Source organism: Choloepus didactylus, chromosome 17, assembly GCF_015220235.1.
Source record: "Choloepus didactylus isolate mChoDid1 chromosome 17, mChoDid1.pri, whole genome shotgun sequence".
Lineage (NCBI taxonomy): Eukaryota > Metazoa > Chordata > Mammalia > Pilosa > Megalonychidae > Choloepus > Choloepus didactylus.
The window spans coordinates 23,142,365-23,158,446 of record NC_051323.1 but is presented as its reverse complement, the minus strand read 5'-3'; the positions used below and the strand labels follow the sequence as shown (position 1 = coordinate 23,158,446).

Genomic DNA, 16,082 nt, shown 5'->3' with positions numbered 1-16,082 from the left:
CTAGTGCATTAGAATAGCTAGAAATAAATATCTGAATCTATTGAACTTTAATCCAATAAACTCGACTCTTGATGATGATCGTATAACTGTAAACTTTTATCATGACACCTTGTGATGGTGAAAACCTTGTAACTGACATTCCCTTTATCCAGTGTATGGGCAGATGAGTAATAAAATAAAGCAAAAAATATATAAATAATAGGGGGGAGGGGATAAGGAATATGGGATGTTTTGAGTATTCTTTTTTATTTTTATTTTTTTTTCTTTATCTTGGAGTAATGAAAATGTTCTAATATTGATTGTGGCGGTGAATGCACAACTATATGATGATGCTGTGAACCATTGATTGTATACTTTGGATGGATTACAGGGTGTATGAATATATCTCAATAAAATTGCATTTAAAAAAAACAAAACAGGAGTTTGGAAGAAGGTGATTCCAACCCTCATGGATGACATTGAGGGGTTCAAGACTTCAGAGGAGGAAGTAACTGCAAATGTAGTAGAAATAGGAAGAGAACTAGAATTAGAAGTAGAGCTTGAAGTTGTGATTGAATTGCTGCAGTCTCATGATAAAAACTCAGATGGATGAAGAGTTGCTTCTTTGGATGAACAAAGAAAGTGGTTTCTATATGGAACACTGTTGAAATGATAAGAGAGGATTTAGAATATTACATCAACTTAGTTGCTAAAGCAGAAGCAGGGTTTGAGAGGATTAACTCTAATTTTTAAAGAAGTTCTACTGTGGGTAAACTTCTATCAAACAGCATTACATGCTACAAAGAAATCTTTTTGCGAAAGGAAAAATTGGCAAACTTCACTGTTTTCTTAGTTTAGAAAACTGCCACAGCCACCCCAGCCTTCAGCAGCCATCAAATCGAGGCTGGACCTGCCACCAGCAAAAGGATGATGATTTACTGAAGGCTCAGATGGTGGTTAGCGTTTTTTAGCAATAAAGTATTTTTAATTAAGGTATATACATTGTTTTTTTTAGACACACTGCTATCACACAGTTAACAGTCTACAGTATAGTGTAAATTTTATGTGAATTGGGAAACCAAAAAATATGTGTGACTTGCTGTATTGTGACATTCACTTTGTTATGGTGGTCTGGAACAGAACCTGCAGTATCTCTGAGATATGCCTGTAGAAACCAAAAGATCTAGAAAAGAAGCTCTAAAGAAAGATTAGTGAGACTTAAATGAGATTTTAAAAGCTTCTGCTTAGTGGGGGGAAAGTTGGAAGGATATGGAATATGAGAAAAGCTGACACAATGGTATTTATCAAAGAAATAAACCTCATGTATAAGAGTTGATCAGTACACAAACCTTTTTTCTGATGCTAAAATATGAATATGCAACTAGGCAATTTGTACACAAAAGAAAATGAGTCTTTAGTAGTAAAACTAGGCATTATTTAAAAATAATCATTCCTGTGTGTATTTAGTATATTTCCATTCTTAGAGGGAATATCTTTAAATATCTGTTTATTTAATGAAATTAACATCCCAGTTAGTCTTAAAAACTACTGAAAAAGAAAGGACAAGAAAACCTGAACAATGATCAGCATTAAGCTATTAATATGCTCTGAGACATCTGTTGTCTTATATCCCTGTGCTGTTTTGAATGTATTATGTCCCCCAGAAAAAGCCATATTCTTTGATGCAATCTTGTGGGGCAGACATATTAGTGGGGATTAAGTTGGAACGTTTGGATTAGGTTGTTTGCATGGGAATGTGCCCCACCCAACTGCAGGTGATAACTCTGATTAGATAATTTCCATGGAGGCGTGGCCCCACCCATTCAGGGTGGGCCTTGATCAGTGGAGCCATATAAATGAGCTGACAAACAGAGGAAACTCAGTGCAGCTGTGAGTGACATTTTGAAGAGGAGCCACAGCCAAGAGGGACACTTTGAAGAAGGCACAGGAGCTGCAGATGGGAAACATTTTGAAGATGGCCGTTGAAAGCAGACTCTTGCTCCGGAGAAGCTAAGAGAGGACAAATACCCCAAGTGCAACTAAGAGTGACATTTTTGAGGAACCACAGCCTAGAAAGGAACGTCCTGGGAGAAAGCCATTTTGAAACCAGAACTTTGGAGCATATGCCAGCCACGTGCCTTCCCAGCTAACAGAGGTTTTCCGGACACCATTGGTCATCCTCCAGTGAAGGTAACCGATTGCTGATGTGTTACCTTGGATGCTTTATGGCCTTAAGACTATAACTATGTAACCAAATAAACCTCCTTTTATAAAAGCCAATGCATCTCTGGTGTTTTGCACTCTGGCAGCATTAGCAAACTAGAACAATCCCCAAACCAAAAAGCTATTTGAAAAGATCCTTTCTCCATGCAAAATCAGCAATTTCTTCTAAGGTGCATCTGACAGAGTACTCTTCAGCAGCTCTGCAGACTTAGTTCTCAGGAAGAGAATTGACAGTGAACTTTTAAACATCATGGAGGAATTGTTAGTTGCAAATTTCAGAGTAGTCACTCTTTTATTGCAAATTCCTTTGCATAAAAGAGTCAGAAATTACCCCAACTTAATATCATATAGTTAATAACATGTTTTAAGCATGTTAAAGAATTTATTGCTCTTTCTAAAAGTTATTTTTTGTCATCATGGTGGTTCATTGTAAGCTATCAATTTTTCAATATAACTGACAACTGATTTCTGTTGTTCTGCCTTCAGGTAGTCAATCTGTCAACCTGTCTCCACATTTCATATTATTTCACTGATTTATACACAAAATGAATATTTCTACTTTAGGTTTAAAATTAGAAATTTGGAGTTAGGAAGGATCTTTGAGATCATTTAATCAACATCCTTTGATTCATAGTTTAAACAAATAAATTCTACTTGATTAATGACTTGTTCATTGTTTGGGAACTTGTTTATGATGGACATATTTGGACTCCACCCCCAATAGTCTAGTCCTCTTTCTCTTAAACATGCTATTTTTTAAAGAGACTTTTTGATGGGTGAGGGAGGATGGACAACCAAGTAAGAGCAGCAAAAACTAGCATTCCAATTGAAGATAGAGAAGAGACTTATTTTTTCCAACCTCACCTTGCTTCTGATTTCTCAGATACATTAAATAATTTTATTCCATATAAGCTAGTTATACTAGAGGAAAATTTTGTAGGCTCTGAATATGTTTAAGTGCCATTATGCTGCTTAATTATTTGGATGTCTGTTGGATTTTTTTTTTTTTTTTATCATCATTTTATTGAGATATATTCACATACCACGCAGTCATACAAAACAAATTGTACTTTCGATTGTTTACAGTACCATTACATAGTTGTACATTCATCACCTAAATCAATCCCTGACACCTTCATTAGCACACACACAAAAATAACAAGAATAATAATTAGAGTGAAAAAGAGCAATTGAAGTAAAAAAGAACACTAAGTACCTTTGTCTGTTTGTTTGCTTCCCCTACTTTTCTACACATCCATCCATAAACTAGACAAAGTGGAGTTTGGTCCTCATGGCATTCCCAATCCCACTGTCACCCCTCATAAGCTACATTTTTATACAACTGTCTTCGAGATTCATGGGTTCTGGGTTGTAGTTTAATAGTTTCAGGTATCCACCACCAGCTACCCCAATTCTTTAGAACCTAAAAAAGGTTGTCTAAAGTGTGCGTAAGAGTGCCCACCAGAGTGATCTCTCGGCTCGTTTTGGAATCTCTCTGCCACTGAAGCTTATTTCATTTCCTTTCACATCCCCCTTTTGGTCAAGAAGATGTTCTCCATCCCACGATGCCGGGTCTACATTCCTCCCCGGGAGTCATATTCCACGATGCCAGGGAGATTCACTTCCCTGGGTGTCTGATCCCACGTAGGGGGGAGGGCAGTGATTTCACCTTTCAAGTTGGCTTAGCCAGAGAGAGAGGGCCACATCTGAGCAACAAAGAGGCATTCAGGAGGAGACTCTTAGGCACAAATACAGGGAGGCCTAGCCTCTCCTTTGCAGCAACCGTCTTCCCAAGGGTAAAACTTATGGTAGAGGGCTCAACCCATCAAACCACCAGTCCCCTATGTCTGTGGTCATGTTAGCAACCATGGAGGTGGGGTAGGCGAATACCCCTGCATTCTCCACAGGCTCCTCAAGGGGGCACTACATCTTTTTTTTTTTTTTTTTTCTTTTCCTTGATTGTCTTTTTTCTTTTTTTTTTTTTTTTAACTTTCCCTTCTTTTTTCAAATCAACTGTATGAAAAAAAAGTTAAAAGAAAACAAACATACAATAAAAGAACATTTCAAAGAGACCATAGCAAGGGAGTAAGAAAAAGACAACTAACCTAAGATAACTGCTTAACTTCCAACATGTTCCTACTTTACCCCAAGAAAGTTACATAATATAGCAACATTTCAGTGAACTTGTTCCTACTACATCCATCAGAAATTAACAGACCATAGTCATTTCTGGGCATCCCCAGAACGTTAAATAGCTTATCTGTTCTTCTTGGATTATTGTTCCCCCTTCCTTAATTGCTCTCTACTGCTAGTTCCCCTACATTCTACATTATAAACCATTTGTTTTACATTTTTCAAAGTTCACATTAGTGGTAGCATATAATATTTCTCTTTTTGTGCCTGGCTTATTTCGCTCAGCATTATGTCTTCAAGGTTCATCCATGTTGTCATATGTTTCACGAGATTGTTCCTTCTTACTGCCGCGTAGTATTCCATCGTGTGTATATACCACATTTTATTTATCCACTCATCTGTTGAAGGACATTTGGGTTGTTTCCATCTCTTGGCAATTGTGAATAATGCTGCTATGAACATTGGCGTGCAGATATCTGTTCGTGTCACTGCTTTCCGATCTTCCGGGTATATACCGAGAAGTGCAATCGCTGGATCGAATGGTAGCTCTATATCTAGTTTTCTAAGGAACTGCCAGACTGACTTCCAGAGTGGCTGAACCATTATACAGTCCCACCAACAATGAATAAGAGTTCCAATTTCTCCACATCCCCTCCAGCATTTGTAGTTTCCTGTTTGTTTAATGGCAGCCATTCTAACCGGTGTTAGATGGTATCTCATTGTGGTCTTAATTTGCATCTCTCTAATAGCTAGTGAAGCTGAACATTTTTTCATGTGTTTCTTGGCCATTTGTATTTCCTCTTCAGAGAACTGTCTTTTCATATCTTTTGCCCATTTTATAATTGGGCTGTCTGTATTATTGTCATTGAGTTGTAGGATTTCTTTGTATATGCAAGATATCAGTCTTTTGTCAGATACATGGTTTCCAAAAATTTTTTCCCATTGAGTTGGCTGCCTCTTTACCTTTTTGAGAAATTCCTTTGAGGTGCAGAAACTTCTAAGCTTGAGGAGTTCCCATTTATCTATTTTCTCTTTTGTTGCTTGTGCTTTGGGTGTAAAGTCTAGGAAGTGGCCTCCTAATACAAGGTCTTGAAGATGTTTTCCTACATTATCTTCTAGGAGTTTTATGGTACTTTCTTTTATATTGAGATCTTTGGTCCATTTTGAGTTAATTTTTGTGTAGGGTGTGAGGTAGGGGTCCTCTTTCATTCTTTTGGATATGGATATCCAACTCTCCCAGCCCCATTTGTTGAAAAGACCATTATGGCTCAGTTCGGTGACTTTGGGGGCCTTATCAAAGATCAGTCGGCCATAGATCTGAGGGTCTATCTCTGAATTCTCAATTCGATTCCATTGATCTATATGTCTATCTTTGTGCCAGTACCATGCTGTTTTGGCAACTGTGGCTTTATAATAAGCTTCAAAGTCAGGGAGTGTAAGTCCTCCCACTTCGTTTTTCTTTTTTAGAGTGTCTTTAGCAATTCGAGGCATCTTCCCTTTCCAAATAAATTTGATAACTAGCTTTTCCAAGTCTGCAAAGTAGGTTGTTGGAATTTTGATTGGGATTGCATTGAATCTGTAGATGAGTTTGGGTAGAATTGACATCTTAATGACATTTAGCCTTCCTATCCATGAACATGGAATATTTTTCCATCTTTTAAGGTCCCCTTCTATTTCTTTTAGTAGAGTTATGTAGTTTTCTTTGTATAGGTCTTTTACATCTTTGGTTAAGTTTATTCCTAGGTACTTGATTTTTTTAGTTGCTATTGAAAATGGTATCTTTTTCTTGAGTGTCTCTTCAGTTTGTTCATTTCTAGCATATAGAAACATTACTGACTTATGTGCATTAATCTTGTATCCCGCTACTTTGCTAAATTTGTTTATTAGCTCTAGTAGGTGTATTGTTGATTTCTCAGGGTTTTCTAGATATAAGATCATATCATCTGCAAACAATGACAGTTTTACTTCTTCTTTTCCAATTTGGATGCCTTTTATTTCTTTGTCTTGCCGGATTGCCCTGGCTAGCACTTCCAGCACAATGTTGAATAACAGTGGTGACAGCGGGCATCCTTGTCTTCTTCCTGATCTTAGAGGGAAGGCTTTCAGTCTCTCACCATTGAGTACTATGCTAGCTGTGGGTTTTTCATATATGCTCTTTATCATGTTGAGGAAGTTTCCTTCAATTCCTACCTTTTGAAGTGTTTTTATCAAAAACGGATGTTGGATTTTGTCAAATGCTTTTTCAGCATCTATTGAGATGATCAATTGATTTTTCCCTTTCGAGTTTTTAATGTGTTGTAATACATTGATTGTTTTTCTTATGTTGAACCATCCTTGCATGCCTGGAATGAACCCCACTTGGTCATGGTGTATGATTTTTTTAATGTGTCTTTGGATTCGATTTGCAAGTATTTTGTTGAGGATTTTTGCATCTATATTCATTAGGGAGATTGGCCGGTAGTTTTCCTTTTTTGTAGCATCTTTGCCTGGTTTTGGTATTAGATTGATGTTAGCTTCATAAAATGAGTTAGGTAGTGTTCCATTTTTTTCAATGTTTTGAAAGAGTTTGAGTAAGATTGGTGTCAGTTCTTTCTGGAAAGTTTGGTAGAATTCCCCTGTGAAGCCATCTGGCCCTGGGCATTTATTTGTGGGAAGATTTTTGATGACTGATTGGATCTCTTTGCTTGTGATGGGTTGATTGAGGTCTTCTATTTCTTCTCTGGTCAGTCTGGGTTGTTCATATGTTTCCAGGAAATTGTCCATTTCTTCTACATTATCCAGTTTGTTGCCATACAGTTGTTCATAATATCCTCTTATAATTTTTTTAATTTCTTCAGGATCTGCAGTTATGTCACCTTTTTCATTCATTATTTTGTTTATATGGGTCTTCTCTCTTTTTGATTTTGTCAGTCTAGCTAGGGGCTTGTCAATCTTGTTGATCTTCTCAAAGAACCAACTTTTGGTGATATTTATCCTTTCTATTGTTTTTTTGTTCTCTATGTCATTTATTTCTGCTTTAATCCTTGTTATTTCTTTTCTTGTACTTGGTTTAGGATTGGTTTGCTGTTCATTTTCTAGCTTCTTCAGTTGATCCATTAGTTCTTTGATTTTGGCTCTTTCTTCCTTTTTAATATATGCGTTTAGTGCTATAAATTTCCCCCTTAGCACTGCTTTTTGCTGCATCCCATAGGTTTTGGTATGTTGTGTTCTCATTTTCATTCGTCTCTATATATTTAGCAATTTCTCTTGCTATTTCTTCTTTAACCCACTGATTGTTTAGGAGTGTGTTGTTTAACCTCCAGGTATTTGTGAATTTTCTAAGTCTCTGATGGTTATTGACTTCTAATTGTATTCCATTGTGGTCAGAGAATGTGCTTTGAATAATTTCAATCTTTTTAAATTTATTGAGGCTTGTTTTATGTCCCAGCATATGATCTATTCTGGAGAAAGTTCCGTGAGCACTAGAAAAGTATGTGTATCCTGGTGATTTGGGATGTAATGTCCTGTAGATGTCTGTTAAATCTAATTCATTTATCAGATTGTTTAGGTTTTCAATTTCCTTATTGGTCTTCTGTCTGGTTGATCTATCTATAGGAGAGAGTGATGTGTTGAAGTCTCCCACAATTATTGTGGAAACATCAATTGCTTCCTTTAGTTTTGCCAATGTTTCTCTCATGTATTTTGTGGCACCTTGATTGGGCGCATAGACATTTATGATTGTTATTTCTTCTTGCTGAATTGCCCCTTTTATTAGTATGTAGTGGCCTTCTTTGTCTCTCAAAACATCCCTGCATTTAAAGTCTATTTTATCTGAGATTAATATTGCTACACCTGCTTTCTTTTGGCTGTAGCTTGCATGAAATATTTTTTTCCATCCTTTCACTTTCAGTTTCTTTGTGTCCCTGTGTCTAAGATGAGTCTCTTGTATGCAACATATTGATGGTTCATTTTTTTTGATCCATTCTGCGAATCTATATCTTTTAATTGGGGAGTTTAATCCATTTACATTCAACGTTAAAACCGTGAAGGCATTTCTTGAATCGGCCATCTTATCCTTTGGATTATGTTTGCCATATTTTTCCCTCTCTCTATTAATATCCTTTATTGTACCCATACCGAATCTCTTTAGTACTGAACCTTTCTCCAAGTCTCTCTGTCCTGTCTTTGTTTCTCTGTCTGTAGGGCTCCCTTTAGTATCTCCAGTAGGGCAGGTCTCTTGTTAGCAAATTCTCTCAGCATTTCTTTGTCTGTGAAAAATTTAAGCTCTCCCTCAAATTTGAAGGAGAGCTTTGCTGGATAAAGTATTCTTGGCTGGAAATTCCTCTCACTCAGAATTTTAAATATATCGTGCCACTGCCTTCTCGCCTCCATGGTGGCTGCTGAGTAGTCACTACTTAGTCTTATGCTGTTTCCTTTGTATGTGGTGAATTGCTTTTCTCTTGCTGCTTTCAGAACTTGCTCCTTCTCTTCTATGTTTGACAGTGTGATCAGTATATGTCTCGGAGTGGGTTTTTTTGGATTTATTCTATTTGGAGTTCGCTGAGCATTTATGATTTGTGTATTTATGTTGTTTAGAAGATTTGGGAAGTTTTCCCCAACAATTTCTTTGAATACTCTTCCTAGACCTTTACCCTTTTCTTCCCCTTCTGGGACACCAATGAGTCTTATATTCGGACGTTTCATATTATCTATCATATCCCTGAGGTCCATTTCGAGTTTTTCAATTTTTTTCCCCATTCTTTCTTTTATGCTTTCATTTTCCATTCTGTCATCTTCCAGGTCACTGATTCGTTGTTCAACTTCCTCTAGTTGTTGGATTTTAAAACTACAAAAAATAAAATCACAAAATGATTTTTTGTTACTTATTACTAAAAATTAAACAGCTACTGCTGCATCTGTAATATTACTTTTATTAGTTTTTTGCTTCAGTGAGCTTTTCACTAACCATGGCATTCTCTGTAAAATACTAGGATTTGGGGATGGCTTGGGATTTTCTATGGCATGCAGTTTTCTGTGGCGTGAGCCTTCTCATGACTGAGTTGTCAGGTTCTCTAAGAAGCTTCCATGTATGAGAAGCTTTCTTTGAAATTTTTATATAGAAAACAGTACTATAGCAAGATTTACCTGAACTCTGCTAGTTTCATCATTTTAAATTTGGATATCCAGATACCATGGTTTATGGTTCAGCTTGCTAGTTAAAGAATACATTCATGTATTTTGTTTTTCTGCTTTCAGTATTTTCCATATCCTTTTTGCACAAAAGCATATTAGTTTTATGATAAAGATAGACATTTTATTCCCAAGTTAGGTGATAGCCATATTATTTCAGGTGTAAAGAGCTCTACTTCCTGAGATTGTTCCCACAATTCAGGAAATCATTTAGTAATTTAAATCAGTAGGCTTACTGGTGCAGAACATTTTCCAAGTAAGGAAGGTTTCATTATCTTCTTGCTCTACTTATATCGAAAGACAGAAACTAATACTTCTCTAAAAATGACTTCAATCACTGCTAGCAATGAAAAAGAAAGTAAACTCCCATCTAGATGGCATTTGCCTTGTGTAATTTTTAAAGTCATTGATTGAATTTGCTACAGGGGAGCTATTAATTTATTGGTTCCACAGATAGTCACATGTTAGCATTTCATACCCCACTACGAAGTTTGTTATACCACTGACAAAGGACATAGAGCTGAATTCTAAACCTGTCTCTGCTTTTGTGCCAGGACTTTGGCTCTTCAGGTGTTTTCATTTAAAGCATAAGTACCTGTTCTTGTGAAATAAAGTGAATGAAATTTGACCACCAGCTATATTGAGTTTTGTTACAGATGGTTTTGTTAGATTCCAGACTTCCTATTAAAAGAAATATACTCAAATGTGAACAACAGTTTTGTAGATATGAACAATTTTTTGAGGAAACAGATGGGATTCTTCTGATAAATACTGGCTTACTGCCTCAACAAATGATCCTACTCAGTAAGTTGCTAGGGATTTCCAGGGTTCAGTGAGACTTAAAGTCCCTTTAATTAGTCGGATTTAAATAAAAGTCTGCTATATAATTCATTATATTGACAGACAGGCAGTCTAGTGATCAAAAGAAAAGGTTTTAAGAAGGATTTATGTAAAACTAGAGCTGTTCAGCAGTTGATTTGCAAATAGTTCATTTGTTCATTCATTCATATATTCAACAAATTTGTACTGAGTGACTTCTACGTAGTTAGCACTGTTGTAGGAGCTGAGGATACTATAGAGGAAAAGCCCTGTTCTTGTAGAATACTGCACATGTAAACAATTATATGATGTCAGGTGGTGATAACTGCTAAGAAAAATAAAACTTTTTAAGGGGATAGAGTGGCACAAGAGTATGTGTGTGTAAATATGTGTAAAGAGGGTGTCATTTTAGATCAGATGGAAAAAGAACTCTCTGATAGTTTGACATTAAAGCAGAGGTCTGAAGAGGGGAGCAAGTCAGTCAGATGGTTATCTGGGGGGAAGAGTATGCCAGGCAATGTAACAGTGAGTTCAGAAGTCCTAGGGAAGATCATACTTGGACTGTTCAAGGAGCAGCAAGGGAGGATAGAATTGGAACAAAGATTAAGGAGAGTGGTAGGAGATGAAATCAGAAAAGCTAATAGTCAACCAGTTGCGTAAGGTCTTATATGCGAAGTCCTGCAAGTAAAGACCTCAAATTTTATTCAGAGTACGATAGAAAGTTATTGGAAGGCTTTGAAGTGACATCTGACTGATACAAACTATTGTTTGTGGAGAATAGACTAGAATGGAAGCAAGGATCCTAGATAGGAGGCTATTGCAAGAGTCCAGGTAGGTGATGGTGTTTTGACCAGGATGTTTGAGTGGATGTAGTGGATATATTTTTAAGGTAGAACCAATAGGATTTGTTGACATTGAATACTGGGTTTGCAGTGTTGGGTGTAAGGGGATTCAAGACAAGGTTTCTTGCCAAAACATCTTGAAACTTTGAAAGTTCGAGAAGTCATATACTCAGAACTAACTAGAGGATGACCACATTTAGGTGAGGAGACTCAAGAGTTTGGTTCTGAAAATGTTAAGTTTCAGATGCCTGTTGTTCAAGTGGAAATAATGCATAGACAGATAAGTGAGTCTGGAATTCAGGGCAAGAAGTCAGGGTTTAAGGTATAAATTTGGGAATCCAGGATATAAGACTGGATCTAAGGAATGAGTTAGAGAAGAATTTCCAAACTGAAATTTGGGGCATTCCAAAATATAGAGTTTGAGAAGATGAAAAAGATGAGGCAAAGAAGACTAGAAGGAATAGCCAACAAGGTAGGAGGGGAGCTGAGGTTTGGTTTAAGATTTTGTCTTTTTTTTTTTTTTTGTAAATCTGCTAAGATAATTTTTGAATCTGAAGGGAGACTGTTTATCAAGATATCGTTAAATAACTATGTATATGGGATACTTCCAAGAAGAAAACCGAATAGAGATATTGATGTGCTTTCCTCCTCACCCCCTTCCCCAACTGCAAATTATCCTCTAAATGCTTTAAAATGCATTCTATCATAAAAGTATTAGGGGAAATTGAGACTAGTTAGACTTAAAAAGTGCCCTCAAGATGCTTACAGAAGATACGTACGTAAGTGAATATAATACAAGGTTTCCTCTAAGGAACTTTGTGTTTCCTACTTTATGTTAATGAGAATTGTGTGAGTTACATTATGTCTCCCTTTTTAGCCTTGGCTACCAAGAAAACCAGGAAGAAATTTGATGCTCAATTTATAATAATGATGTTAAAATTGATATTGGCATATTTGTATTCTTCTTTTTCATCTTCTTAGTTTATACTTGTATTTTATTATTGAATTATAGTTATTATCATTATAAGCTGTCTCAAATTCCCTGTGGATTGAGTGTGATATTAAGACAAATATAAATGTATTGGACTATAGTTCAGAGAATAAATTACTTTGCTGTCATTCTCATTGTTTCCTATCAAATTCCTTGATTTTCATTTAAATTATATCTATTGCATGTGAACATTTTAGGAAGAAGTTATCCAACGCATATATAAAAGTGCATGCATTTAATATTTTTAACTTATACATTTGCTGTTCATCAAAGGATTGTCCTCTGCCATTCAGAAGATTTCCAGATAGAATCTTCCTAGTTGTTTCTTTAATGTCCCACATCGTGGCCCTCTCTTTCTAGCTAAGCCAACTCAGCAGGTGAACTCACTGCCCTCCCCACTATGTGGGACCTGACTCCCAGGGGTCTAAATCTTCCTGGCAACACAGGATATAACTCCAGGAATGAATCTGGACCCAACATCGTGGGATGGAGAACATCTTCTTGACCAAAAGGGGGATACGAAATGAAACGAAATAAAGCTTCAGTGGCTGAGAGATTTCAAATGGAGTCAAGAGGTCACTCTGGTGGACATTCTTATGTACTATATAGATATCCCTTTTTAGGTTTTAGTATATTGGAATAGCTTGAAGGAAATGCTTGAAACTGTCGAACTCTACCCCAGTAGCCTTGATTCTTGAAGAGAATTGCATAACTATGTAGCTTGCATGGTGTGACTGTGTGATTGTGAAAACCTGGTGGTCACACTCTTCTTTATCCATCTATATGGATGGATGAGTAGAAAAATGGGGACAAAAACTAAATGAAAAATAAGGTGGGATGGAGGGATGGAATGATTTGGGTGTTCTTTTTTTACTTTTATTTTTTATTCTTATTCCTTTTGGTGTAAGGAAGATGTTCAAAAATAGATTGTGGTGATGAATGCACAACTATATGATAGTACTGTGAACAGTTGATTGTACACCATGGATGATTATATGATATGTGAATATATCTCAATAAAACTGAATTTTAAAAAATGCTCCACATCCTCCTAGAGTCTTTCACTGCCTTATTTTGAATGAACTCTGTTGATTACTGTGGAAAGAGTGGGATGAGGAAAGAAATTAATTTGAAGACAAAAATTCTAGTATTATAATATTATTTGGAAATCTGTAAATTCTAATGGCTCTTATCACAGGAATCCTAATTTTACTGAAACATGAACTGTAAGAATATCTTAGATCTATTAACTACACTTTCCAGTGGACCTAAACTCATATCTTCTCATGTGATTTGTGGAACAGCCTAGACTTGTCAGTCAGAGGAACCATTATTATGAATCTCATGGGGCATTTTAGTCTCAGGAGCACCATGGTGATAAAGGTTAGAAAAACAAATAACAAATGGTCATTTTAATGTCCTTTCTAGAAATCTGTAGTAGTTACGTAGAAAGTTAAATTGATTCCTCTTGATGTAGAAAGACATCTTACACTAGACATCTCTAATCCCAATCTGAGTTGTGAATGACGTGTTGTGTACCAATCTTCTGTTTTTCAGTGGGAAACATTTTAGATGACAGTGATAATGTTGGGCAACCCAGTGAGCATGACTTGGATGACAGCTTTCTAGATGATAAGGAAGAAGAAGAGTATGAGCCAACAGATGAAGACTCTGACTGGGAGCCGGAAAAGGAAGACCAAGAAAAGGAAGATGTTGAAGAACTTTTGAAAGAAGCAAAAAAATTTATGAAAAGAAAAAAGTAACTCTTTTTCTGCAATAATATATGGCTCACATTTACTTTCTCCTTATGGAAAAAAAAAAAAAAAAAATCCAGGAACTAAGGAGGCACTTAATCCGTAATTCTTTTCCTTCTTTTGATGGTTAGGACTTTTACTATTAACTTGTAAATGAGACGTTGAAATGTCAGCCTTTAATGTAGTGGATGGCATTTATTTTTGTTGACTTGCTTTTTCTATTCTATTTAAAGCATCTGGAAATAGGAAACAGAGACGTTAAAGAATAATAATTGATATTTTTTCATGTACTTTGTTGGTAAATAAAAAGTAAAAGCCATAGGTTTGCAACGAATTTTTGTCTTTTTTCAAAAGACTCTCTTTAAATAATACCATGTAAATATAAACAGGCAAATTGCGTCATGGGTGGGAAAGCTGGCCTCTTTCGATGCTATTTAAGTAATTCTTCGAGCAGAACTAAGCTTTTGAAAAATGACAGCCGTCATGTAGTGGCTATAATTTGCTTTATTACCCTAGATTGGAGCTTTGTTATTTCATATACTTTTATTCTTTGGAACTTGGAGAAATTAATATCAAATGGGTACTAAACAGAGTTTCAACGAGGCTATGGAAGAAAAATGTTCATTGTGTAGGGAACGTTATTTGTGTTCCACGTCTACTGTAATTTTACTGTATGTCAGAGTTTAGAAGTAGAAAGACTCAAAGAATTTCACATTAATTTTCAAACTGGTCTCACCTGATTATTTTAACTGTCAATGTGCTGTTCTTTACATTAAGAGTAGAGAAATAGTTTTTAACCACAATTTTCTCAAATGACATTTGTTCTTTTGTCCTCAGATGAGAGTACCAAGTTGTCTCCCAGTGTTCAAAATCCTGGCTTCTTCTATCAAGAAAAAACACTTATTCTCCAATTTTTATGAAGTGATTACTTCTCTGTGTCTCTGTACTTAAACTATTTTAGGCCATATAATATGTTTCAATTTAGGTGGCTTAGACTCTTTGAAATATAGTTTAGAATTGTTTATAACAGTTGGATATGTGTTCACAGGGTAGGAAGTATATTATTGAAATCATAAATCACCAAACCAAAAGCACCCTTGTTAAACACTAATATTTTCTCTTCTAAGGGAATCTAAAAATGTATATCGCAAAAGAGCAAAATTTTTACAATAAAAAAAGATTTACAGTATTGTTTCTTGGTGTTTTTAAATGTCTTTTCAAGTAATTGTGTAATAAAAGTTACTTAAACTGAGGTATGGAAAAATAAACATTTCTCTAGATTATTGTTAACTATTATCCTGACTTTGTCTTCATTTGAGAACTCATTTTCCCCTTCTGATGTACTTTCAGTCTTGCAGGCTTTACAAAACTATGAATAAAATATTTGAATTTATTCTCATTCCTGCACTGATACTTTTTTTACGTATAAATTTTTAATGCAATTTTACTGAGATATATCATAATCCATCCAAAGTATACAGTGGCACACAATGTCATCATATAGTTGTGTATTCATTACCACAATCAATTTTAGAACATTTTCATTACTCCAAGAAAAAATAAACAAGAATACCCAAAACATCCCATACTCCTTATCCCCCCCATTATTTATATATTTTCTGTCTTTATTACTCATCTGCCCATACACTAGATAAAGGGAGTGTCAGTCACAAGGTTTTCACAATCACATGGTCACATGATAAAAGCTGTATAGTTATACAATCATCATCAAGAAGCCAGTCTACTGGATTGCAGTTCAACAATTTCAGATATTTCCTTCAAGCTATTCTAATACACTAGAAACTAAAAAGGAATACCTATATAATGCATAAGAATAACCTCCAGAATGACCTGTTGACTCCATTTGAAATCTCTTAGCCACTGAAACTTTATTTTGTTTCACTTCTTTTCCCCCATTTGGTCAAGAAGGCGTTCTCAATCCCATGATGCCAGGGGCATCATTTCTGCACTGATACTTTAATCCTTAAAGTATTCTTTAACTCACTCCAGGTATATACCCAAGAGTATTGAAAATATATATATATACCCAAAAATGTGTACCCTGATGTCCATAGAATTTTTCTTCACAATAGCCAAAAAGTGGAAACAACCCAAATGTCCATGTCCATAAACTGATGAATGGATAAACAGAATGTGATATATCCTTGCAAT

The 16,082-nt window shown here is 35.7% G+C and overlaps 1 protein-coding gene across 5 annotated transcripts in view; it reads left to right on the top strand.

Moving 5' to 3' along the window:
* Positions 1 to 15,274, top strand: part of APLF (aprataxin and PNKP like factor) — a 145,558-nt gene extending 130,284 nt beyond the window's left edge. For 4 of the 5 annotated variants that reach the window (XM_037807217.1, XM_037807213.1, XM_037807215.1 and 1 more), the window contains one exon: positions 13,714 to 13,985. In XM_037807217.1, coding sequence (XP_037663145.1) covers positions 13,714 to 13,919 — 206 coding nt within the window. In that variant the 3' untranslated portion in view covers positions 13,920 to 13,985. Of the gene's footprint in view, positions 1 to 13,713; positions 13,986 to 14,747 lie in introns of those variants that run through there. The other variant, XM_037807214.1, reaches the window with a different exon arrangement.
* Positions 15,275 to 16,082: the final 808 nt, after the last annotated feature.